Source organism: Pelecanus crispus, chromosome 1, assembly GCF_030463565.1.
Source record: "Pelecanus crispus isolate bPelCri1 chromosome 1, bPelCri1.pri, whole genome shotgun sequence".
Classification (NCBI taxonomy): Eukaryota; Metazoa; Chordata; class Aves; order Pelecaniformes; family Pelecanidae; genus Pelecanus; species Pelecanus crispus.
The window spans coordinates 183,044,124-183,069,717 of NC_134643.1; the positions used below are offsets into that span (position 1 = coordinate 183,044,124).

At 35.1% G+C, this 25,594-nt stretch overlaps 1 protein-coding gene across 2 annotated transcripts in view; it reads left to right on the forward strand.

Moving 5' to 3' along the window:
- KLHL1 (kelch like family member 1) overlaps positions 1-25,594 on the forward strand; it is a 267,853-nt gene that overhangs the window by 234,029 nt on the left and 8,230 nt on the right. For both annotated transcript variants that reach the window (XM_075714660.1, XM_075714669.1), the window contains one exon: positions 12,588-12,750. In XM_075714660.1, coding sequence (XP_075570775.1) covers positions 12,588-12,750 — 163 coding nt within the window. The remainder of the gene's footprint in view (positions 1-12,587; positions 12,751-25,594) is intronic.

The window sequence follows — 25,594 nt, forward strand, 5'->3', positions numbered from 1 at the left end:
TGATACCTGCCTGTGAATAAACGTAGGAAGAGGTATTTTCAACAATGTGTCGCTGAATATTCACTAAGGAAGGTAGGTCAGGTCTAATTCTCCAATTTATCACATATTAAATTCCCAGCTTGGCCTATGGCAGTCCTGTATGTAGCATCCAAAGAATTATACTTGTATTTCACACCCAGTTAAGATTATGATTGTGAAAATTAAATACCAGGTTTAATTAATTGATGCATAATTTAAAACAAATTAGACTTTACCATCATTACTTTTCTTCATGTTGACACCACTAGTATGGAAGAAAAGTGGTGTAAGACTTAAAGACGGCAAGAACAGAGTAAGGAAAAGCAGCAATATTAGTTAAAACTAATACAGAATTATCAAAGTATGCTCCTGTGGATGTGGGTGAAAAAGAAGATTATTAGAAATTTACAGCTACCTGGAAACTACATAAACACAGAGCTTAAAAAGGTGGAGTAAAGTCTAGGTGTTACTTAATCAAGTTGAATACTTAGATAACAAGTCACTGATTTATTTGCCTCCTCACCTTCAATGTCATGATACAGCATATGTCTGCCCTCTTCTTAAAAGGTAATTTCCTCATTTAAAAAATTAGTTGTTGGATACAAGTTTATCCTTTCAGTTAAAGTTCTGTGTCTCTACAAATATAAAAATGCAGAGACTACAGTAAAAATAACACCATAGATAATTTTTTTCTTTGCTATTTCATATCCAAAAGTGTCAGTATGAAACTGTATTTCCTGTTATTTTGTAAAAACTGACACTTTTTAAAAATTTCACTGTGTGAAATTAGGTCTATCATGCAGATAAGGAAAGGCAGAGTTAGAAATATGATAGGCAGTGTTCCATTATTTTGTAGCATCACAGAAAAGCAATTTAAAAATCCCATTCCAATCTCCAAGTATAAATAATTGAAACTGTACAGATCTCAGCACCTAATTAGACATAATAGGTTTTTTGCTACATAGCTTTATGGAGGCAATCAAAAGGAAAATGCCTGCCATTGCACACTGGACAATATTCATTTTTAGATCTCATTTAGCTAAAAAATAACACTGTTTGCTTTCATAAATCTCTAAGTCTAAATGCTTAGGAGAATTATTTTCCAGGTAGAAAAAAATTGTTCTTCCCAGTACGTAGTAACTAACATGGTACTGCAATTTGTTATACTTCTTCCTTGTACTTTTTTTTTTAATCTGTATGTACAATTTGACTCCAAAATTTATTGTAATATTTTCAAAAATTTTTTTTAGTTCAGGAATTTGCCAGTTTCAGATTGTACTAACGAACAGCAATATGTTGAGACATAATTAGACACAATTTAGCTAGGACACTTTTTAAGCAAGGCTATACATATTCCCCAAAAAGCATCTTTATTACAGGAAATAAAGTTTCATAGGTACTGACTTCTGTATGACTGAGTAAATAACAAACATCGAGGTATCAATTTTTTCATCATTTTCAGGGAAATATTAAGATTTCTTGCTACTGTGCTTATTGCACCTGGCTGCTCAATTTATTACTGAAAACATATCTCCTCTTAAGAAAAAAAGTTTTTTCCTTTCTTAAAAGAAAGCCTCATAGCTGGGTTTCTAGTCTCAGCTGTCCAGTAATTGTATGCAAACTAGCAAAACCAAACTGTTCAGAATGTCATGAAAATGAAAGTAATTTATCAAAAGATGGATAGGATAAATTAGTCCCTTAATGCCAGAATTATTATTTGCTACAAATTAAAAAAATATAAGATCTGATTCCAACAATTTCCAGTTTCTTTATTCAGATAAATAATAACGTTGATTATTTTTAATGTAATTCTCTTACAATAAAAGCCTCCCTTTCTGGATGTATGATTGCTTTTCTTAGCAAACAGCAGAGCACTAGTATCATGTGGAATGTTAAGTCCAAGAGGATTTCTTCTTCTTTTCTTGTGCCTGAAACTGGTTTTGTCAAATTGTTGAAGATGAGGTGCAGGAAGAAAAGCTGTGAGGGCCTTGTGTCCTTTCTCTTCTCTTAGCAAACAGTCCTGAAAGAGATGACAGTATTATTCTTGTGTGCATTTTGCCTAATGACAATAAGACTTCAAGTGTCAGCTGGAAATCGTTATTTTCTCATTTAGGAACAGGAAAAGCCCATTCTATATAATATATTTTAATAAAAACATTATCTACATTCTGAGTATAAATCTACATGGATTTTTATTATCTAATAGGCACAGAACACAGAAAACAACAAAATTATGTATTCTAATGTCACTTTACTGTAGGATACTTACAATGAACATGAAAAACCTGTTTCATGAAGTCAAGATGAACTTTGATCTTCTAACACACTGTTCAGTATCTTGACTACAAAAAGATGAAAAATCTTATCTCAAGAGACCATGCAGAAAATGGCTGCACCATTTAGAAAAAATAAAACGTATATAGAGTTCAATACCTTTGCTCTTTAAGGAGGAGGAATTCTCCAGTGTGCTAATAGGATTGGAACTCTGACATTTCAACACAGACTACTTAAAATGAATTTAATTTTTTTTCTATTAAAACAAATGACCTGGAACATTCAGAAAAGAGAATAGTCTTGTTTCATCAATTTTACTGGAAAATATTTTGCTTTGTGATCTTGGTTGAATGTATCCCTTAAGATTTCAATTGTGGTATTGCCATTTGTGGTTATCATGGACTGTTCAGTAACTTCAGTACAGGTTTTGATACAAAGGTGAGATGTACTGCACTCCATACTGTGTCATGGGGAGGCTAAAAGCAACACCTTTGGGAATATCTTTTGATCCATGTGTGTGATATAAAAATCTCATCGAAGTTCTGGCATCTAAGGACTGAGAGGAAACCATAAGAACCAGTAATGCTTGAATATTGAATCCCTCATATATGACACAATCTGCTCTGGAATTCTTCATACCTGACATAGTCTGCTGTAATATAAAGGGCGTATTTATTTATTTGGTTGGGGGAGGGGGGCTATTACCTTATCACTATTACCCATTATAATTTTTTGAAACATATGGTGCAAGGACTGCCTAATGGTGAGAGTAAATACTTTGGCATTGCTAAGAACTTTTCCAGCTTGGCTTCTTAGAAAACATAATGCAAGAATGGGTTTCATAGATAGCTGGGTCTGAGCACAGGGAATAGAAGCAGCCAACAGGTGCAACAGTTTTGTGCAGCAGCTTCCACAAAAGGGGGCCTCTACTGAGGGCAGTATATGTGCGCTCTGCAGTAGTGGCTCCAGGGATTACTGCTCTGGAGAAAAAGGGGGCCCAGGAGATCTGATAGATTTTTCAAGGTTCACCTCCTTTAAGCTCAAAAAAGTTCCATCCTGATGTGCAGGAGATCAAGCAAAGGCAGTAGGAGGCCTGCATGGATGATTTGAGAGCTCCTGATTAAACTCAAACTAAAAGGAGCATGCAAGAGGTGGAAAAATGGACAAGGGACCCAGGAGAAATACAGAGGCACTGTCTGAGCTTGTAGGGCTTGGGCTAGGAAAGCGAAAGCTTTTGAGTTGAATCTGATGAGTGACTTAAAGGGCAACAAGAAAAGCTTCCTCAGGTCTTTCAAAAGCAAAAGGAAGACTAGGGAAAATGTGGGCTCGCTGCTGATTGGGGCAGCTGACTTGGTGAGAAAGACACAAAAAAGGCTGAGGTACTCAATGCCTTCCTTACGACTGGCTTCAGGAGTCTCAGGTCCCTGAAACCAGGGGGGGGAAGTCTGGAACAAGGAAGACTTACCCTCAGTGCGGGAGGATCAAGTTAAGGAACTTTCAAGCAAGCTGGACACGTACAGGTCCATAGAACCCGACAGCATGCACCCACAAGTGCTGAGGGAGCTGGATGTAGTCATTGTGAGGCTCTCAATTATCTTTGAAAGGTTATGGTGATCAGGAGAGGTTCCTGAGGGCTGGAGGAAAGCAAATGCCACTTGTATCTTCAAAAGGGCAAGAAGATGGATCTGGGAAGATACAGGCTGATCAGCTTCACCATGATCCCTGAGAAGGTGATGGAGTTTCAGTCCATTTTAAGGACAAGAAGTTGACTGGGAATAGTCAGCATTAATGAAAAAGAAATCGTTCCTGACCAACCTGACAAACTGAACTGCCAGGGTCAGAAGGTTGTAATCAGAAGGACAAAGTCCAGCTGGAAGCCACTAGTAATGTTTCCCAAGGGCCGATGTGTTCATAATTAATGATTAATTTCATTAATGACGTGGATGATGGGACAGAGTGCAGTCTCAGCAAGTTGAGATGCAGCAAGCAGATGACAAAAGCAATGAGGAGTGGTTGATGGTTATGCTGCCATCAGGGAAACTTTAACAGGCTGGAAAATGAGCTGATGGCGATCTCATGAGGTTCAACAAAGGCAAATGGCATGTTCTGCAACTGGGGAGGAATAACCCCATGCACCAGTACAGGCTGGGGGCTGATTGGCAGGAAAGCAGTCTGTAGAAAAGGTCCTGGGAGTCCTGGTGGACAACAGGTTGGACAAGAGCCAGCAATGTGTGCTTTCAGCAAATGCAGGGAACAGTATCTTGTGTTGCATTAGGAAGAGTGTTGCCAACAGGATGAGGGAGACGATCTTCCCTGCTACTCAGCCCTGGTTAGGCACACCCAGAGTACCGCAGCCAGTTCGGGGCTCTCCAGTACAAGAGAGACATTGACTTACTAGAGTGAGTCCAGTGAAAGGCCACAAAGAAGATTAAGCGACTGGAGTATCTCACACATGAGGAGAGTCTGAGAGAGCTGGGACTGGTTAGCATGGAGTAGAGAAGTCTCAGGGGGCTCAATGTGTATAAATACCTAGTGGGAGGAAAGAAAACAGAGCCATGGTGTCCTCAGTGGTATCGAGTGAAATCCAGACTGAAGTACAGGAAATACCATCTAAATGTAAAGAAAACTAACTCTTTTACCATGAGGTTGGTACACTGGCACAGATTTCCCAGAGTGACTATGGAGTCTCTATCCTAGGAGTTATTTAAAATCCATCTGGACATGGTTCTGGGCAACTGCCTCTAGGTGCCCCTGCTTTGAGCAGTGGGGTTGGTTAGACAATCTCTAGAAATGCCTGCCAACCTCGCCCACTCCGTGACAGATCTACTGCAAGTGATTCTGGGAGCCTGAAACTACAATAGGACAATAGGAACAAAATTACAGCCCATTGAACACCTTGTTTTTCAGGTTTCAATCGGTTTTCTTTTAAGCCTGATGCAAGAGCAGATAACAATAACGCAGAGAACATTGCCAAGTTATTAATTTTTTTGTCAGTTTTAGCACTGTATTTAAATAACTTCAGCCATTGCTTGGTGAAGATAATTGGCTAACACATTCTATAAATCTTCAGTGGTTGTAACTCATGCTTATCAATTGTGCTTAAATAACTTCAATTTCTAAGTATGCTATTGAATCTACAGTCAGTTGCTGATGATGCAATGAACTAATTTGTTTTCTTAAGTGAATGTTGTCAGTAATATCAAGATTTTCAGTTCTGCATTGCTTCATTTCACTGTTATGGTTTTATTTAAGATGTTCTATACTTAGATTAAAAAGGCTCATTTAGCAGTTTTTTAAATATATTTATTTATAATTTCCATTTCGGTATACTTACTATGAAGTATTAAATACAAAACCAAAAACACATGTCTCACTAAATCTGTGAAGCTGACTTTGTAAAATTTGAGGGGCTTGTTTGTCACATTTCATCATTTTAAATCAAAACTGATTCATCAATTTAAACAAAGGTTAGGTGTTGATTTTTTTTCAGTACTACATTTTCATTCTTCTGGAATGAATTTTGGATCTTGTCAACTAATGAGTCATTATCCAAAAAATGTATAGAAAAATCCCTTAGCTGATATGGATGAGAGAAAGATGATAGAAGAGAGGTGAAATAAAGGGAGTGGAGAGGATGATGGTGGTAACAGAACAGGCAGAGAGATTTAGAGAGAAAATACAGATTTCTTTCAGCAGCCTTTAATGGTCTTTTCATTTTCAGCACACTCCTTCTCTTTAAGACTAAGTTGGTATCATCTTAGTATTCCCATGTGATATTTGTACTGAAAAGTAAGCTGAAAGTAGTTGATAGTAAGCAAGCTGCTGCTGCATATAGGATAATGGAAAATTGGTCTAGTTAGTCCAGTCTTTCAAACTGTAACTGCCTAATCTGGAGGCGTTTTACTTTCTTAAACAGAAAGCTGAATGTATTAAGCGATTACAGTCAATATTTCTCCTCCTTCCTATTACCATTGTGCCAGGCAAGAGGGTGAATGTCATACCTGGTCTCTTTCTGGGCATTCTTGCCTTTAGGAGAAACTATTAGCAAAACAGAATCAGCATCATCAGCTTCACATTAAGAAAGGGTGAAAGTCAAGAACGCTGTTGTGTCCTGTAAGACAATATGTAGTCCTCTGAGTAAAAAGTAGTTGAAGAAACTAACAATGCTTCATAGCATGACTTACAAAGAATACAAATTTCTATATTTTGTAAATCTAGCCTTCCATGTCTCCACTTTTCAATACATACATAATTAATATTTCCATACTATTTTTAATAATTATAAAAAAGAAAAAAACAAAACAAAACTGTGTAGTATGAGTACCTAGAAAAAGAAGAGAAAAAAGACACAACATTTCTATAAAAACAAGTTACTGATTGATAGGAATTTGTTTGCTTATTCTTGCCTGGAGTTTTTGCTTTGGGCTTGTTCTCTTTGGCTGCCTTTTCTGTCACACAGACATAGATGCCTCAAATATGTATGAAGTGATATTTTTTTCCACCTCTAAAACTATATATACATCATTGTGTATTGTTATTAACAAATATTGAATATCAGTTTAATAGTGAAGAGAGAATGAAAGTTTTTTATTGGCATTGCATCACAGAAGTAACAGCTTTTATTGATTTGATTTAAAACAATCATCAAGCTATTTCATAAAATTATTATTACTGTGATTGAAGCCATGTATTTTATATATGCTTCATAAAGAAAATTATTGGTTGTTTAAAGGAATGAGATCATATATTAGGGAAGTAACACTTTTTTTGAACACTCAACTCTACTTCCGTAAGTTCTAATTATACCCGTATATGCCTATCCCATTAATAACGAAAATCTGTATACATTCAGCAAACTCTCCAACAGCTCTGCAGTAGCAATGACCTGAGAAGGCAATATTTTGAGAATGATTATTCACAGTTTGCATGATCAAAAGGAACTATTCACAAAAAAGCATCTTAAAAATGAATGGAAAATTTATTGAAAACATGATTTTGGTTGCTCCCAGAATGTTGCAAAGTCTAATCAAGTGTACTTACTTCATTCACCAGTATTGCAGGTGCATATTTGTTTATTTATTTGTTTCACTCACATAAAGATATCTGGGATTTAGGGTTTAGGTTTGGGGGTTTTTTTGGGAGGAAGCATTAGAGCTGCCTCTATGAGTCATTAAGTTTTCCTATATTAGTAACTAAGTTCATTACCTGAACAGTGGGATATCTAGGTTCCAAAGATTGACCTAGTCAGGAAAGGACTACACTGAAAATGTGATCTCCTCCCTTTCAGGGTAGCCATGGATCTCCGGGGTAGATCTCCTCAGATCTTTCTGCAGGAGCTATTCTTGAGGAAAAAAGAGAGGAAGGATAGGGTACTGATAGTTGTGGTAACTGAGTGCCAGATCCCACTGTGTGAATATTTTTAATTTCAAACAATACAGAGCTATGGAAGCAAGAAAAAGGAAGAGCACTCTTTGCAGACTGGTAAGTCAGTCTCTCCACTGAGAGCAGAGTCCAGCAGATTAATTTTATTATTAATCTCGTGTTAGTCTTGTGCTTTGTATTAGTAAACTTCACATTATTCTATTATTTTAATATTGAGTTCATCCAGTTTTGGATGAACTTTTTAATGGCTTTTTTTTCAGCCCAAAAAGCTTGAAATAATGTGAAGAAAATGTCACAGAGTTGTAGGAAAGTGTTTAATGATGTAGTATTGAAGATAGCTTCTGTAAGTTCTGGTGAGTGATGTGAAGTTATATTGGCAATGAGAACGCGGAGCCTACCAGATACATCTTCGGAGGACTGACAGAGCAAATCCAGCATAGTCCTATCCATATGTAATAGAGAACTTTTCTGGAGCAAACTATTCTCAAAATAACATCGAGTTTTTTCTGCAGAGGAAACTATTCCATTTGCCATGGCTCTCTGGAAAGAGGTATGATTGGGAAAACAAGAATTAGTATTCAACCAGTTTGCTCTTATTTGACAGTGCTATTTGACGGACCAAATCACCAAAAGATGTCTGATATATCTTAAGAGAATGGTGAGTTTTCAGTAGGAGACTTTCTGTCACCCTTGCACCATAGTACCTCTGCTATGCAATCTGTGTTAAGGAATAGATGAAGAATGGACGGAAGATAAGGAGCCTTAACTGGAGCGGGAAGGAGAGAGCATGAATGAAAAGTAGAAGAGAAACAATGGATTTACTGTTAAACAACAAGAAAGAAAAAACATATTATGCAATTAGATTCACTATAAAGGCTTAGCTGCTTGTCCCACAGAGATGTCTGTCCCACAAAGCATCTCACTCTCTATGTCAGGATATGTTAAATTATGTGCTAAATCTTACATTTCTGCAATTTCAACCTGTCATCAATAGACCTCCTGCAATTATCAATTTGACAGGTTTGTATAGCCAAGCCTTCAGAGTTGTTAAGTTGGGAAGAGAAGACAGATTCCATCCAGAAAAAATACTAAAAGAGAGAGTCTGTACCAAAGTCAAAGAGACTGTGATATCCATGCCCAAATTTAGCAAATTTATATAGACTCATAGATTTTATGGCCTGATGTTACTGCTGTGATCATGTAGACTGACTTTCTGCAAGAGGAACACAGAATTTCTCCCCATCGTTTCTGCCTTGAGGACATGCCATCTCAAGGTGTTTAGGCATGTCTGTCTAAAAATGTATCAGTGTAGATATGAAAACTTCAAGCAACACAGAAACTAGCATATTCTTAAATTAAGAATTCCAGTAAGTCCTTAATCATCATTGGTTAAAATACAGAATATTATTCTTAGGCTTAATTTAACAGTTACTAATTCCAGTTGTTAGATCTTATTATTCCTCTAACATTTAGACTTAATCATTCAATCTTTTCTTTATGCAGGTACTTATACACTATGATTGGATTACCTCTTTGAAAAAAAATCTTGATAAACCCTACATCTCTTATGGAATTTCCAGCGAGTTTTCCAGATTTTTAATGGTTCTTTTGTAATTCTTTCTGAAGTTCCTCCATACTATTTACGTTCTTTACGTGTACAACATCTGCATGCATTAGTTTTCACGGGTGTACTGTAGTCCTAAATGATGATTTGCCCTCACATATACAGCCATAACTATAGCAAAACAGAATGGAATTCAATACTGCAGAATCTATTTGTCCTGTATTTTAAAACATAATGGGCCAGAACTGAACCAGCTCTTAAGGAGCAAGTGTAAGAATGTCAATGCATTTGGTATTCTGTAAAGAGACTAAATGTGTAAACCCATAGCATGTTAGTATGTGCTATAGTCAGCAGCATGGAAAATTACTTTTGTACAGAAGCCCTTCTATCTTTGTTCTGTATGGAAAGAATAATTTTCCTATAGCTTTGCCAGTAAATTTTCCTATTATAGAAGCAATGCAAACTCTCAAACTCAAGCAGACAATATTGTATTGAACCCCTTAAAGTTCTCCAAGGAAAATAAACTTCTAGATTTCTTCATTGGTGTAGCTGTAACTATATTCACACCTTTTGGCAGAGGAGCATGACATGAATCTCACACCAAGCTAACATTTGTATTTTGGCAGTTTTCTAACTGCGATATTTCCCTGTCTCAATGTAAGATTAATTTATGTGGAAATGCAATTGAACATCATGGTAGCAAAGTATGTAGAAGTTATTCAGCAAGGTCAGATGAGTTCAGAGAACACTCTGATGAACTTTAAAAGCCAGTTGAATTCACAACACAACAAGTGGTAAATGCAAAGTAAAAGACATTGAGGAAAAAATCTGAAGGAACTGTGCATCTTACAGGGTTCTACATGCATCATACAAACCCAGTAAAGTTTTCATTATAGAGAAGTCAGTGAAGACTATTTTCTGTATAAAGCCTGGTTAAAGAGTATGACTGGAAATGCAGAGTAAATCCATTACACGAATGCAATGAGCTTATCAGTTTTCATTGTCATTTAAAAAAAAAAGGGCTAAAAATCCATGAAAATGCAGGAAGAACAGTATTTTGATTAAGAGGAAAGCAAATTTTCTACAAAAAGTGACTGAAATAATTGGGATGGCTTAATTTACAGCAGGAAAAGATGAGAATAAAAGTCAGATATGAAAGGGCATGACAAAAGGTATGAAATAGTGAATGAGATAAGAGGAAATCGAGGACAACTCTTTATGTGCTAATGAAAGAGCAAAAAAATATTCAAGGAAATAAAAGGTGGAAATTTTGAAACCAATGAGATCAGTTTTGGCATGCATCATAGTTTCACTGTGAAATTCACTGCATAACAATACAACTCTGCTTATGTGTGAAGGTGAGAGAGGGTTTGTGTGTTTATCTAGACACCGATTATATATGCATGTATGTGTATAGAAACATTCACACCCATAAATTTTTTTGAATACGATTAATTGTTTATCCCAACAAGAATCTGATTTTCTATTTAACTTTGCATTAAGTAAAGAGCATATACATGAAAAGATAGAGTATATTGTTGTTATAACAAGTTATAGCAAATACTTTTTTGACAATGTAAACCTGTTTGTTCAGGATTTAAGAATATTTATAGCTATTAGATATTAGGGGGAAAAACCCCAAAAACAACAACAACAAAAAGAACCAACAAAACAAAAAGCTCCGTCAACTAAAGCATATTATCTCCTGATATTCTATGTGAACACTGACACTGCTGGTTGCATTCTGAGAAAAGATGTTGAGCTATATGAATCATGAGTTCAATTTAATATTCATTTTAATATTCTGGAAAAAAATATAGCTGAAACGTGATTGAATAAAAAGCTTTTATAAGCAAGACTCTTCATACCAGAAGAAATTGGAGAATGAGTTCACAGAAAGTTCTACAGAAAAAGACGAGGCTCAGACTTTATAAGAAGGAAAATTTCAGTAAAGGTTAGCAGGCTTTTTAAATTCTTTTTCTGAGTTAAAAAAAACCCCAAAACCAACCAAACAAAAGACCAAACACACACAAAACCAATATCCAAAGTGCAGAAACACTTTCTATGAACACTGAGATGAGACTTGTTCAAACTCATTGATAAATACAGTTTTTAATGTCATATTAAACTCTGAATGAATGAATTTTCTGAAATTTTCTGAAACAAAACACAGTTCTACACAGGAAGTGGACACTTTATATTGTTTTAAATGAAAGATAGACTTTTCTGCAAGAAAAAAAAACATTCTCTGAAACTTTAATGATCTACTGTTTTCTGACTTTTTGATGAGTTCAAATCATTTGAAATGGAGTGGAAAAAAAAGAGAGACTGACTTAGGAATAAGATTGGATTTAGCCTGAGATTTTCAGAATGATGCTCATTTGGGATCTTGGATTCATAGAATGGAATTACTGAGCTCACTGTATTGTAACAAATGGTGTTTAGCTATCTTTAGGTAAGCTATAAACTTATCTTCCAGAGCCTTCTAAGCTTAACTGAAGATACTGTGAGATAGAGAATTCATCAGTTCCTTTGAATGGCTGATTAAAAACCCTCATAGTTAAAAATTTGTTTCTTATTTAAATTTTTCCTACTTCCATGCTTTACTTTTTTTTTTTTTTTTTACTTTTCTTCAATAGACAAAAGGATCCTTATATAGGCAACATTATTTTCCTGTGAAGGTACCCATTCTCTTGTTATTCCTTTTTTTGATAAGGTAAATTGATGAGGCGCATTAAGTTTCTCACTGTAAGTTACTTGCTTATGCCTTTGAATATGCTTTCTGATTCTGTGCCAGTCCACCAAGCTTCCTGCTAGTGAAAAATTGTATATTTTCTTCGACATAATTGACAAAAATGGTGAAAACATCAGAACTTGTTCTCTCCTGTGGAACCCCGGTAGAAGCAATTCCATTCAGTGAAATCCCCCTTAGGTTGACAATAATTTGAGTTCTGTCAGGTGTCCAGTTCATAATTTATTTGTCATGTGCTTTACTGATATTGTAAAGAGCTAATTTATGATCAGAATGTTAGGAGATACTAAGTTAAACAGTACAGAAATCTAAGACTGTCACATCATTGACAGATTATTCTATGAAGCAAACAATCTTCTCAAGGAATGGAATTATGTTTGTTTGACAAGAACTATTTTTCATAAAGCCATGTGGAGTGGCATTAATTTTATTCCTGTTTGTTAATCCTTAATTAATCAAATCTCAAATTGGTGTTTCCATTTTCTCTTTGAATATGCAAGTTCATTTGTTAGCTGTGTTTTGGATTTTTTTTAATTTTTTTTTTTTATTGTTGATAAAGCATACTTTTATCTTCTCTCACTCTCTCCTCCATTTTAGGAGTTACAGTGCTTGAGGGGCCTATTTATGCAGTAGGAGGACATGATGGTTGGAGTTATTTGAACACAGTTGAGAGATGGGACCCTCAAAGTCAGCAGTGGACATTTGTGGCAAGTATGTCAATTGCCAGAAGCACTGTTGGAGTAGCAGCATTAAATGGCAAGTGAGTAGGGTATTCTTATACGGTTGAAACACATTTCTTAGAGGGATGAGTAACTGTGACACACAGTAGTAAATAACTTTTAGCATATTTTAATAGAGGGTGTCTTTTAAAATAAATGTAGACACAGTTGTGCACACCCTCCTATATCTCATAGCTGTTATCTTTATTTGAAATAAGTAATTTTTATATATTTTCTTTTTTTTTTTTAAATATTTATATCAAATGCTTAAGAATATAGACCTGAAATTTCAGTGTGTATGGTATAAAAGAATTCAGGACAAATTGTCAGCGGAGTCATCTGACTTTTATATGTTGTGTATGTCAGTTCCAGTTAATAAACTGAGTTTATCCATCTAATATAGTCATGTGCCCAGTGATAAGATGTGTTCTATATGCATTTTGTACCTTGTTTCAGCCAAACATTGGCCCATGAAACCTTCTTTGTCTCAAGACAACTACATTCACACAGGAAATAAACAGAAATTTGGTTCCTGTCAAACCAGTCGGACTGCATCAAACCTGTAACTCCAATTGTGTTCCGATTCTAAGTTTCTCTTTTATAACTTTCACTTTTTAGAATTTTAGTGGCAGTTGTTAACACTCATTTTACAATAACATGATATTATGTATTACTTGTTTATCACTTTTGAAATACTTGCTTTTAGCTATGTGGCTAAAAAGAATATGGTGTGAACTGTAATAATTTAGAGGTGGGGGAGGAACTCATCACACCTAACTTCAGATATCTTTGTATAGACTTCTATAACTGAGCCAATCATCCTAAGCAACCTTATGGTCAATGGAAGAAATATGTACTTTTAGGAGATCATCTGTCTTACTTATTTTAGACATTTATGTTAGGACAGCATGAATTGTGCTCTGTAAGTGCCCATTTTTCTCTACTAACTATATAGGAAACCTGAGGACTCTGTCTCATATCCTGACTTCTGTGTTTTAGAAATCTTAAGCAGGGAAGATGAATCCCACTGTAGACAACTGAACATAAATAAAGGGCAGTCAGGTAAAGAATCCCTTGGGAATGGTGGGAGCAATGGAGTAAGGCAAATTTCTGGAATATTATTTTCCTCATACTTTATTGCTACTGAACTGCAAGGAAGAAAGGATGAGAAACAGCTGCAGACGTGGGATGGAATGAGAAAGTAAATGTTGAGGACATTAACAAATAGTTAATAAAAGTTACGGTAAAAAGTATATAGGAATAAAAGGACTTACTAAGGCTACTTAGTTTCATGTTAGACTATGCTATTGCATAATTCAACAATGCACTAAATTTTGCCCACCCATTTCTTCCAGCTGCAAATCATTCAGTTTTGATTATACAGTTGGATAAACTCTCAAAAATCCTTTATATTATGTTGTACTTGTCACACCTAAGATACAGGCTTGAGATAAGTAGGCTGAATTGATTTCTGGGATTGTCAGACTCTTTCCACTGACTGTAAGAGTCACTGAATACAAAAGTCAAATAAGGATCTTAATTTAGCCCAGAAACAACTATGTAACAAGAGCTATAGGAGATTATGTATCTTTCTGTAGCAGCAGCAGGAGGCCTAACAGAGTACCCACAATCCCATCATTATGACAATATGCAGATTTTTTTTTTTAATTGAATCTCAAATTAATTAAAACTACAGGTTTTAAAAGTGTTAAGAAATTTTACGAGTTTGTCATGCGATGGCTGTGTCCTATTTGCAGAGTAATTCTGGATTAAATAGGCTTTATTAGATGCATTCATTATTAATATTATATTATTTATTTCATTGTATCATATACTCAGATGATCTAGTTCTCATCCACGACATTATAAGTTAGTTTTATGTTGTGAAATCATCTGCAAACCACTGAAACTTAATAGTCATTGCTTTCTCTTACAAAGTCACAGTGGCATTGAAATGTTTCAGAGTAGATCAAATGGACAAAGCTGCTTTAATAACCCTGTTACTCTAAAAGAATCTGGCTTCGATAGTGTATGAGCCATGCAGCAAGCTAGCAGTGACAAGATCTAGACAAATAACCCTGCAAATATAGATCTAAAATTATGAAGAGCTGCGTATGATTATGTGTATATATTCCAGGTATGTTTCTTTTGCACGGCTGAGCATGTATTTAATGCTTCTCACTTAATAAATGCTCAACTGAATTTTGCATGACTTCTACACAACACTTGTAAATGAAAAGGGATGTGTTCTGTGTCTCAGAAAGGTGGAATGGACACCACTGCAAACTGAACAGTAGTGGTCTCACTGAAGCAAATAGCAAATATACTACTGATTTTTTTTTTTTTTTTAAATCTGAATAACCATCTTTAAGAAACATGCCATATGCCAAGAACTGAAACTTGAAAACGTATGTAAAGACTAAACCTTTCAACTCTCTGGTGCTATTCTTACTACACTGCTGTTCCACACAACTGACATATGCTGCATTCCTCATCTAAGCTTTTTGCTCTGAAATAAGCAAACATTTATGGATTTTTTTTTTTTTTAAAGAAATTCTAGGGATATTGGAAATGGATGTCTCAATGAGAAACAAGATGTTGGCTTTAACACTTAATAAAGGAAAAACTCTTAGTATGGAAGTTCTGAGGAGTCTTTTCCTGGTTATTCCTTATGTGTCTTTTCTTCTGCACTGAATTAAATAAGTAAATAAATAAAATGCAGCAGGGTAAGACTACCTTTGAAGTAAGAGAGTCAGAAACTACTCTGTGTGTCTTCCACACTGCTTTGGGCACTTCACATTAAAAGCATACTGTATGCTAAAGATCTCAAATGTGAGCTTCTTATATATGTGAAAAAATATAGTCTCTTCTTTTGTGTTTTAACGCTGGAAACTATTCCATCTGTGACCCCCATACCTTTATGGTCTGCTTCATTGGCTTTCCAGTTAAATGCAGAAAAAAACAGTACATTTTAACATAAATTTGGATGAAAATTGTACTTTTCTTTAAGTTTATGGTGGAAATAAAAAATAAAAACTTAGATTCTGATCTCCTTAGTCTCTGAGATGATTGATTTGTAACTTCTTATTAGTTCTTAATGTCTTGAACCTTTTCATGCTTACCTATGTTTTTGAAGCTCCCTTGTACAGTCTGTGTAAGTCAATTATCAATTATTTTGCTGCTCAAATGGGGAGTGATACTATCTGAATTTGACAAAACAGAGCACATAGAAATAAATGTTATTTCACTGAAATAAATATTTAAATTTAAACTGAATATGCTATATCAAAATCTTTCCTAAAACCTGAAAAGGATTGTGTCAACATGTGCATCATTATAAATAATGCAGCCACCAAGCCAGGAAACATGAAATTGCTACTCTACCCTTAATTGGTTTAGTGGAGGACTTGGTAATGTTAGGTTAATGGTTGGACTGCATGATCTTAAAGGTCTTTTCCAACCTAAACGATTCTATGATTCTATTATTCTATCTATGATCATAATCTGAAAAAAACGTTTAATTATTGAACTTATAAAACCAGAAATTCAGAAAAATAAATATCTGAAGTACTTTTTTTTTTTTTTTAAACTTAGTCCAGTTGACAGGGTTCTTTGGTATAATCAGGTTGCATTATTACATTTTGACGTCACAATACTGTTTCACCCATGAGGGCTTAATGGAACATCTTTGCCTCTAAGCACGAATGTCACCTGCTTGTTACCCTCAGATTGCCCACAGTAATAGGATACGGCAGTTGCTATCCTTCAGTTGGAAACACAAAAAATATTCCTTTTCATAAGCAGCTTCCTAGACCTCAAGTGCAGCTAGAACAAATAATAAAAGGGAGAGGTGGTTTTCTAGCTAAAAGACACACAGCAGGTTTATTCTACCAGAATTTCAATAAAGCAGCTAATCTGGTGTTACAGAGGAAATAATTAGTTAAGATGGAAAAAAGATGAATAGTACAAGGATTTTAAGAAGAAAAGAACTATGTGTGACAACTAGGACATCACAGAGTTACTGTTGGAATTCTTTAAAGATCAGCCTTGGGATAAAGGAGTGTAACAGCAGGAGCATGCTAGTTAAATTATCAGGCCATTCAAAGTGACACCAAAGGCAACATTATCATACAGAACATATTGGACTATTCTACAGAAGTATGTGGATGACCCTAAGAAGCAACACAAATGAGATATTTAACAGTATATATGTGAATAGATATCATACAGATTTGTTATTCCAAATAATTGTCTGACACAACCATAACGGAAAATTTTCAAGATTTTCCTGTTATATGGCCATAAAAATTACATCACAAAAAATTATTCCTGAGTTTTTACTTGTACATAGGAAATTATGAATATTCATTTTATGTAACTGTAGCCTTCATGGCAAAAAGAGTGGCCCTTTTCTTTTGTTTTCATTAATAGATATCAATAAATCTGTGCTACAAAAGGGAAAAATACTCAGCTATTAATGTGATCTGCAGATTGACTTTAAATGGAGAACATCACAGCAGTACACTGAATTAAGCATCAAATACAATGACTTTGGCATGCACTGGGAAGCAGTTCATTCACATGGTAACGTCTTGCAGAACCAAGGAGAAGGGAGTTCTGCCCTTTATTGATTGCCACATCCTCAAAGATGTGCTTTAGTGAACTTGATATTTCCACCTGCTGCTGTTGTTTATATCAAATATCACACACTATTATTGATCTGTGATAGAAGATAAAAAGCAAGGAACTGTCTAATCTTAACTTTTAAAAATAGAACTATTTTAAGTGCCTTTTCAAATCATCTTTCACTTTTATTTGAGAAAAAAGCTTTTGTAAGTATTTGTTTTCTCTGAGGAAAAGGAAAAGAGCAATGAGAAGTGCTGTGGGAGAATATTATTCCCCATCAATATCTGACTTCTATCTGATTCTTTCAACAGAGAAGCAGCAATGTATTTTTTATGATTAACATTAGTATTAGTATTTCTATTACAACTGTTTTTACAGTCTCCATCTGTGTTTAGGCACTCTACAATGAGGGAAGGAGAAAAAGGATGCTGTGAATTGGGAGTTACTTATGTATTGCTATGGTGGGTTAGCCTTGGCTAACAGTCAAATGCCCACCCAGGCACTCACTCACTCTCCTTCATCAGACAGGGGGAGAAAATAGGATGAGATTGCTGGTGGGTTGAGATTAAGACAGCAAAATCATTTACCAGTTACTCTCACGGGCAAAACAGACTCAACTTGGGGAAAATTAATGTAATTCATTGCTAATGAAAATAGATTCTGGGTAGTGAGAAACAAAGACAAATTTTAAAACACCACCCTTCTTCCCCCCCTTTCCCAGGCTCAGCTTATGATTTCATTCCTGATTCCATTAACCCCAAACCTGAGAGCTGCAGGGGGATGGGGAATGGGAGTTGTGGTTAGTCCATGAATCCTGTCCACTGCTCCTTCCTCCTCACACATTTCCCTTGCTCCGTCATGGGCTCTCCATAGGCTGCAGTCCTTCAGGAAATACCCTGCTGCTCCAGGTGGTGTCCACCCCAGGCTGCAGTGTGGATATCTGCTCTGGTGCCATGGAGCACCTCCTCCTCCTCCTTCTCTGACTTTGGTGTTCCCTCTGCTGTTTGTCACTCCCTTTTTCCCCTTCTCACTCTGTGTGGCATTTTTTGCCTTGTCTTAAACACATTTTCCCCGAGGTGCCCCCATCTTGTCTGAGGGACTCAGCCATGCCCTGTGGTGGCATCAATTATGTTTCCATCCTTTTTCCTGTTTATATTACTTAATGATATTGAATGTATTCCCTTTTCATATTTTTATTGAAAGACAGTCCAACATAAAAATGCAATTTTGTGGTTGTGTCCTGTATGAAATTATTTATTACCAATTGGCAATGTCAGATTTTGTCTGTTGCTTGATTATAGCAGATAGAATTTAGAATGGCTTCCACATGTTATTAATGCTACTTAAGCATTCATAGAAATAGAGCATACTAATGATTTTTTTTTTTTAAAATGCATAGGTGTATACATATTTACTCTTTTGTTCCTTCACACCCATGCAAATTTATTTGTTACGTTTTCAGTTTCATTTGTTAGGTACAGAGGCTTTAATAACACCTAGCTTTATTTAAAAAAATGGGGGGTTTGTTTATATTCATTTACATTCATTCAGTTCCACTAGTTTTGCAATAGTTGGTTTCATTTATTAACGGGTTTCCACAAATTGGATTATTGTCTTCGCAGTACTTTTCCAGCTATTCTCTTTTTCATTTTGAATGGGAAACACAGAGAGCTGGCCAGTACAGACATTGCCAAATGTGCAGGGGAATGTTTTGTTTTCAGGTCATTTATTGAAACAAAGCTGGAATGAAACTTGTGTTATTTAGATCAATATTGTGCCTGTGGTAAATGGCAGTTGCTTTAGTTTAATTTGTCCCTTAAGACTATTATGCATTATTACAAAGTGAACATCAGAAAATTTAGCTTGCTGAACCTTCATTTTCAAGAAAATAACAAAATTGAAACCAAATTAGTGTGTGCACAAGAAAGGTTTTCAAAATTGTCTTGCAGGTAGTCAGTCACAGGAATATATTCGCTGTGTACTGACCTCGGAGAGGCATAGGTTAATCATTCCACAAAGTCCTTAATAGCAGTTCAGTGTTTGGCACAAGAGGATTAGCAACGTATTGTATTCATATAACCACCTACAAAACTTGATTGCATGGCTGATTACAACCTCCTCCAGGAGTTCTGCTTCTTTGCCTTTCATGCATCATATAATAAACTATCTGTGGCATTCTCTCTTAGCAGAATCATTAAGGCTTATTACTAATTCAGTGCCCTGGTCTGATCTTTTGTACTTTTGCACACAAATTCCTATTTCCTATGTAGGGGTCCCATGAAACTCACTGAATGTGCAATTCAATTCAATATGCATCATATTCTCTCTTTTTCAAGCAAGATTTAACTTGATATTTTACATCCAGCCTGTAAAATAGGAGTCTCTGCACAGGCTTACTTTTTATGTGGCTAGGCTAGCCTTAAAAAGGGCTAGAATAGATACAAGTTAGCTAGATATATGTGACTCTTAGAAGAGGGCAATGAAAAATCATGAAACTTTACAGTAAAACCTGTATTTTTCCTACAGTCCAAGGCAGCTAGGATGTATTGCTCTTTAGAACCCCAATGATTGCTAGGAAACATGGCAGATGCTAACGACACTGCTACGTTGCAGGGTGGGAACTTGATGAGCCTGTTTTCTCTTTATATGCTGTGGTCAGGCTCTCAGATGCTTAACCATGTTTCTATTTCGCATGTTTACTGCACATCTACATCTTTTAGTGTGTACATCCTACCACGCACTTCTCTTCATCCAGCACCCACACAAACAAGATTTTTGGACTAGCTGACAATTGACTGGTGTACAGGTAGTGTGACTGTCTTTTGCTGTAAGGTCTGCCATTCAGTTTTTGTAATAAGAAATATCTAGTCTTTACTACATAGTTCTTTTTTTCTGTAAATTTCGTAATAAACAACAAATTCTACATAGATAATGAACATAACATAGTATGGTATTTGGGCATGTAAGGGTACTTCAGACCAACCAGACATGGTGCATTAACTTACTCAGTCCTAATACCTGACAGGAAAAGGCAATCAGGTCATTCCATCTAACTTAAGCTTTTAAATGTAATGTATGTACCAATCTAGACAGGAGGAGGCAGGGTGGATAATGCCAATTTTCTAATTGTGCAGCTTCCACATACTTAAAAAGCATTCAGCATTCACTGTCTTATCTCATGGTCAAACTGCAAAAGAGATTAAGCATCCCATATTTTGGATTATTCTGAAAATCTGGCTTTTAATTATTAACTTTAATGGGAGATGAAGTATGAGAAACCCAGCCTGTCTCAAAGTGTACTTACTTAGTGCCTATATGCGGGGACCTGGAGGAAACCCTTGTTCAGTGCAGTCAGAGAAGTCTAGAGATACTACCCTGACCAAATGTAGGCATTTACTTGAATTATATACACACATGTATACACACATATATTCTTGTTTGTGTATATACATATGTATACACATACTTTCTTATTTCTGCATATCTGTAAATCTGGACTGATATTTAAACATCTATCTAAACCTTACTGAGGTTAAAGAAAGCTAAATACCTAATTTGATAAACTAAATATATTTATGGGCAACAGCCCTTCCAGCAGCTATCAAATGTCTACTATACTCAGCAGAACAGAATACCATGACATCTCCACTGTTAACTGATATTTCTATTTTTCTAATTTGAAACTTGATTAACTTCTTAATAACTAATACTGGATAAAAGAAAATGTCTTTTGAGTCGGTAGACCAACTTCAGCTGAATCTTTCATTATTGGTTGAATTCATTGAATTGAGAAGGATTGTGAAGGTTACAGACTAAATGATCTAAGACTTTTTTTCAAGTCATCCATATAATTGCAACGCACTGATAATTTTCATACTTCAGTAAAAGCTAGGGAACTGGTTCAATATTATTAAATAAATGAAGTATTAATATGCTGTAATTATGATTTTTAAAGCTGAAGTAACACTTCGAAATTTCATGCCAAGCTAAGAAGATAAGACAGTATGACTGCAACAATTATATTTCTCATCAGAACAGGTTTTTTCATGGTTGTTTTTGCTTGAGGGTTTCTTTGCTCTTGTGCCTTATTGATGATTCAGTTTTTATTTTACTAATCCATTTGAACTCAGAAAAATACTATACTTGACATACATAATTACAGTCATGTAAAGAGGGAAAATGTTTCATACTGCATGCTTTCTGCCCACAACATTCTCACTGACTACAAGCAAATACTTTTAAATCAAATTTTATGAATGATATTAATATTTTGCCTGATACTGAAATACAGCAGTGCTTTTCCATGTCAAAAAATTCATGCTTTCACATGTCTGTTTCCATAACAGATCTTACATTACCTACCCACCTAGAGAGTAAAATCAAATTTGACTTAGGATGATATTAATTACTTATTAGGTATTTTATAAATGTAACTAATTTTACAAAACCATTTTGCAATGCAAAGAATGACAAGCATATTTCAAAAACTAACTCACAAGCCATCAGCTGTAGAATTTTTTTCATAGAAACTTTCAAAATTTTGTCTCTGTTCTTACAATATTTTACTCTAAATGTACTTTGACCTATAAATAAATTTATACCTTCATTTAAATCCTGTAGAAGTTATTTCAGGTTCTTTTATGACAGTTCTGACACTGCTGATGTTTTCTAAATATGCTGTTTATTAACTGCTGCTTTTGATCAAAATGTTTTCTCAAAAAAACAATTATTCTGCTTCCTGCTGTAAGGAAACAGGGACACATGTTAATAATATTCTTCCTTAACTGTAGAAACTACAAAAAGGTGTAGATTTTTTTTAATATTTTAGTCAAAATCATGCAATAAATGGATACTGAGACAGAACAAAATGGAACAGCTGTATGGTCTAAAATTATTAAACTCACAAATAAGATTAATATAGTAAACATATTTGCTCAGTCTAGCACAAAGTAATTCTGTGAATTCAATAACAATTTCTTATTTAATGACAGATTCACTGTATTTTTTTTTAATAAATAAGAGAGCAAAGAAAGGACCTTAAGGTCATGCTGTAGTAAATAATTAATTTACAAAGACTATTTTGCCTTAACTGTGTTATAGCCTGATACAGTCAAGAACATTTTTAACTGGTGGAATATGCATTCAATCACTGGTCTTGCAGAGATAATGTAGCCCATATAACTTTGATTAGAATTTAATTTACTTAAAACAGGTTCTTTCTGCTAGGAATCTATACTTTCTAGTGTAGGAAGTAAAACTTTGCTGTAATGATATTATCCATGTGTGTGTTTTTCTCTCAATATTTTCTATCAGTAGTTACTATTTCTTTAATTGCAGGCACTTACTCTATGACTTTTTTTTCTTCTCTTTTTTTTTTTTTGTCAGACTGTATGTATTTTTAATTTACTCCACTACTGCATTACTACACCAAACACATGAAATAACATTCCAAATTTACACACAAAAATAAGACTTCATTAATGCTTTCTGTTCAGAAAATTGTTTTTTTCAACTTTTGCCAGTAAATACTGTTAATTGGCATAACCAAGGCAACATGGATAGATATTTTTCCTCTCCTATAGTCTGATTCCTAGGTCACGTACAGACTGATTGAGCAATACAGAAGTTCAGCACTGATAAAAATTATTACCTTCCCCTCACTTCTACCAGGCAGATATCCTTTGTGCCAGAGTAATTCTCTGTTGCTCTTTCAGGCAAATTGAAAGGGCACAAAAGGGTACAAAGGGGCCTAAGCAAAAGATGGGATATGGTCTTTGATATTCACAGTGAAAGAATTCTGAAAAGCAAAACCTCATTAAGAAATGCAGTAAAGGCATGATTCCACTGTTTTCACAAGCCGTACTACCTCACATCAAAAGCAGTCGGGTCTTTTGAGGTTGGCTTGTCAAACTGAATTTAAAAATGGCTTTTCTGATTAGTTATCAAAGGGTTGTAGTGATAACACTGAGATAAATGCTTTTGATCCAGAGGGTCATGATTTCTCCTAATGTCTCCTACTTTGAAACCTCTACTGCATTTTCTAGCCATTTTATACTTATATATACACACAAATGTTTAGGAATCTCTATCCATCTTAATACAAAAAGAAGTGACCAAACCCTGAAAAGACGAATTTCTAGCTCAGAGGAGACTGAGTTTCGTCTAAATTCGTACCTACACACAGTGTGTGAATAAGCTGAAATATAGACCATTGGGGAATAGAAATCTGTAACATCTCTACAGACAAAACTTTTGCTGTGATCAGTGGAGATACAAGTACTCAGTACTGGATGCTTTTTTTTTTTCCTTGTCGATCTTTCCCTCTAAACAGTGATAATTATAATAGAAATCCCAACAGTTTTGATGGGATACACAATTGGGAGGTGCAATTCAGTTAACAGATTTTTCCCAACTCAAAAATAGATGAAGATATGACCATTATGCGGTCATGTTTATGCTTATTTCTCAAGCTTTCTTTTTAATTGTGCAATGTTGAAAATAAAAGTCTTACAATGCTGTAGGTGCTCAAAAGCTATTAAGAGATATGACATCTACAAGTCTACAGACACCAGTAATCTGGAGAAATAGAAAAAATTGAGCTATGTGTTTCATGCTAGTTGAAGTAATACATAAGGTAAGGTAAAATTCCTAAGATAATATATTAAATTAACAATGTGAAATTAACAAACAAAGCAAAATTTGAAGACCTTGAATTTGCTGAATTCAGACTCACTGGTTTATCTTTCATGTCTGAATTCTGAAAGTACTTGCACATGAAAATGAAAGTCTACTTACAAGTATTTTCAAAAAATCATCCAGGTGATACCTGGTAACTGAAATAATAGAACTGAATATAGTTAAGAGGCATAAGAGTAGCCCTTGCAATTGGAGGACTGATACTTGATCTCAGTAGTGCCAGGTTTTCAGGCGTTTTAGAGAAATACATTATACTTTTCTGTATAGAAAATTTTACTCTAAATTGTTACCAAGAAAGACAAAGCTGTGAAAATGGATTCATTCTAAGTCATCTAATAAAATAGGACTGAGCACTAAGAAGGAAGTAAGACTACTAAATATCTTTGGATATAAGTATTGCAAAAGTTTCAGTTAGCTGTATAGTATCCTGAATATTCAGCACTGGTTGCAGAGTTATTCTGCAGTCATTTTGGGCCTTTGTGGATATGGATTAGAAAACTTGGTTGAAGAGTGAAAGCAATTCCTGACTGAAGTGTTCAGGCTCAGCCACAACCAGACCTTAAAAAGAATTACTCAATTTCCAACATTTATTTGTCTGAACTAGACCTTTGTGAAATAAAATTTTATTGTTAGTCTTATGAACTATTCCTTGCTGAGATATAAAGACAATCAAACCCTACAATGATAGTTCAAAAATCTGATTTTGGAAAGTAATTTTATTTTGTTCTGAATAGCATAGAGACATTTAACAAAAACTAGGTGGTCTGAGTCACTGGCTGAAACTTTTATCAGTTACTTATGAATAGCATTTGCTGTCTTTTTACCAGCCACTCAGGAATGCCTTTAGCTACATTTTATTAGCTGTCTTCATTGAAATAGAGGAATAAAAAAGTGTGCTTCACTTGCAGTGTGGAAATATCAGTTTATAGATTTATTTCGGTTGAAAGAGAATGGAGTAGATGAGAACTTTTCATGCCAGAAGAAATAAACAAAGCGGTGGGTATTTAGACCATGGGAACCCATGATTATTCATACTGAACTCTACAGAAGTGTTGGTACTTTGCATTTTTTAAAATTATGTGAAGTGTTTAGGTGCCCAAATATTTACTTAGAAATCTATTCAGAAATCTCAGGCTTGTTAACCACAGTCTTCATTTTTAGGGATCAATTCACTTATCTACATGTAATTGTCTGCTGTTATTTGAATTGCCTCAGGATAGCCTACTTGACTTCCAGCAATCATGAATATTTCTCCTGTGTAGTCTTTGTCATATCTGCCAGTCCATAGGGAATGTCACTGTACCCTAGATGCCACAAATAACGTTCGATCTCTGTCTGTGGGAAGCTGAACCAAGTCCTATCTTTGAAAATAAAAATAATGTCCTTGCAGACACCTACATGTAAACGCTTGTATTTGCATTTATATTAATGCAAATGTATTTGGATCACATGTTTAAATTTTTTTTACTGCTGTTCTGCAGTTCTTATTCTCTGCTGAAGAAAAAAGTATGCTTGTGGCTGGTGACCCAAATTGTTCTTTAGGCTTGGCTGACTACCCTGAGC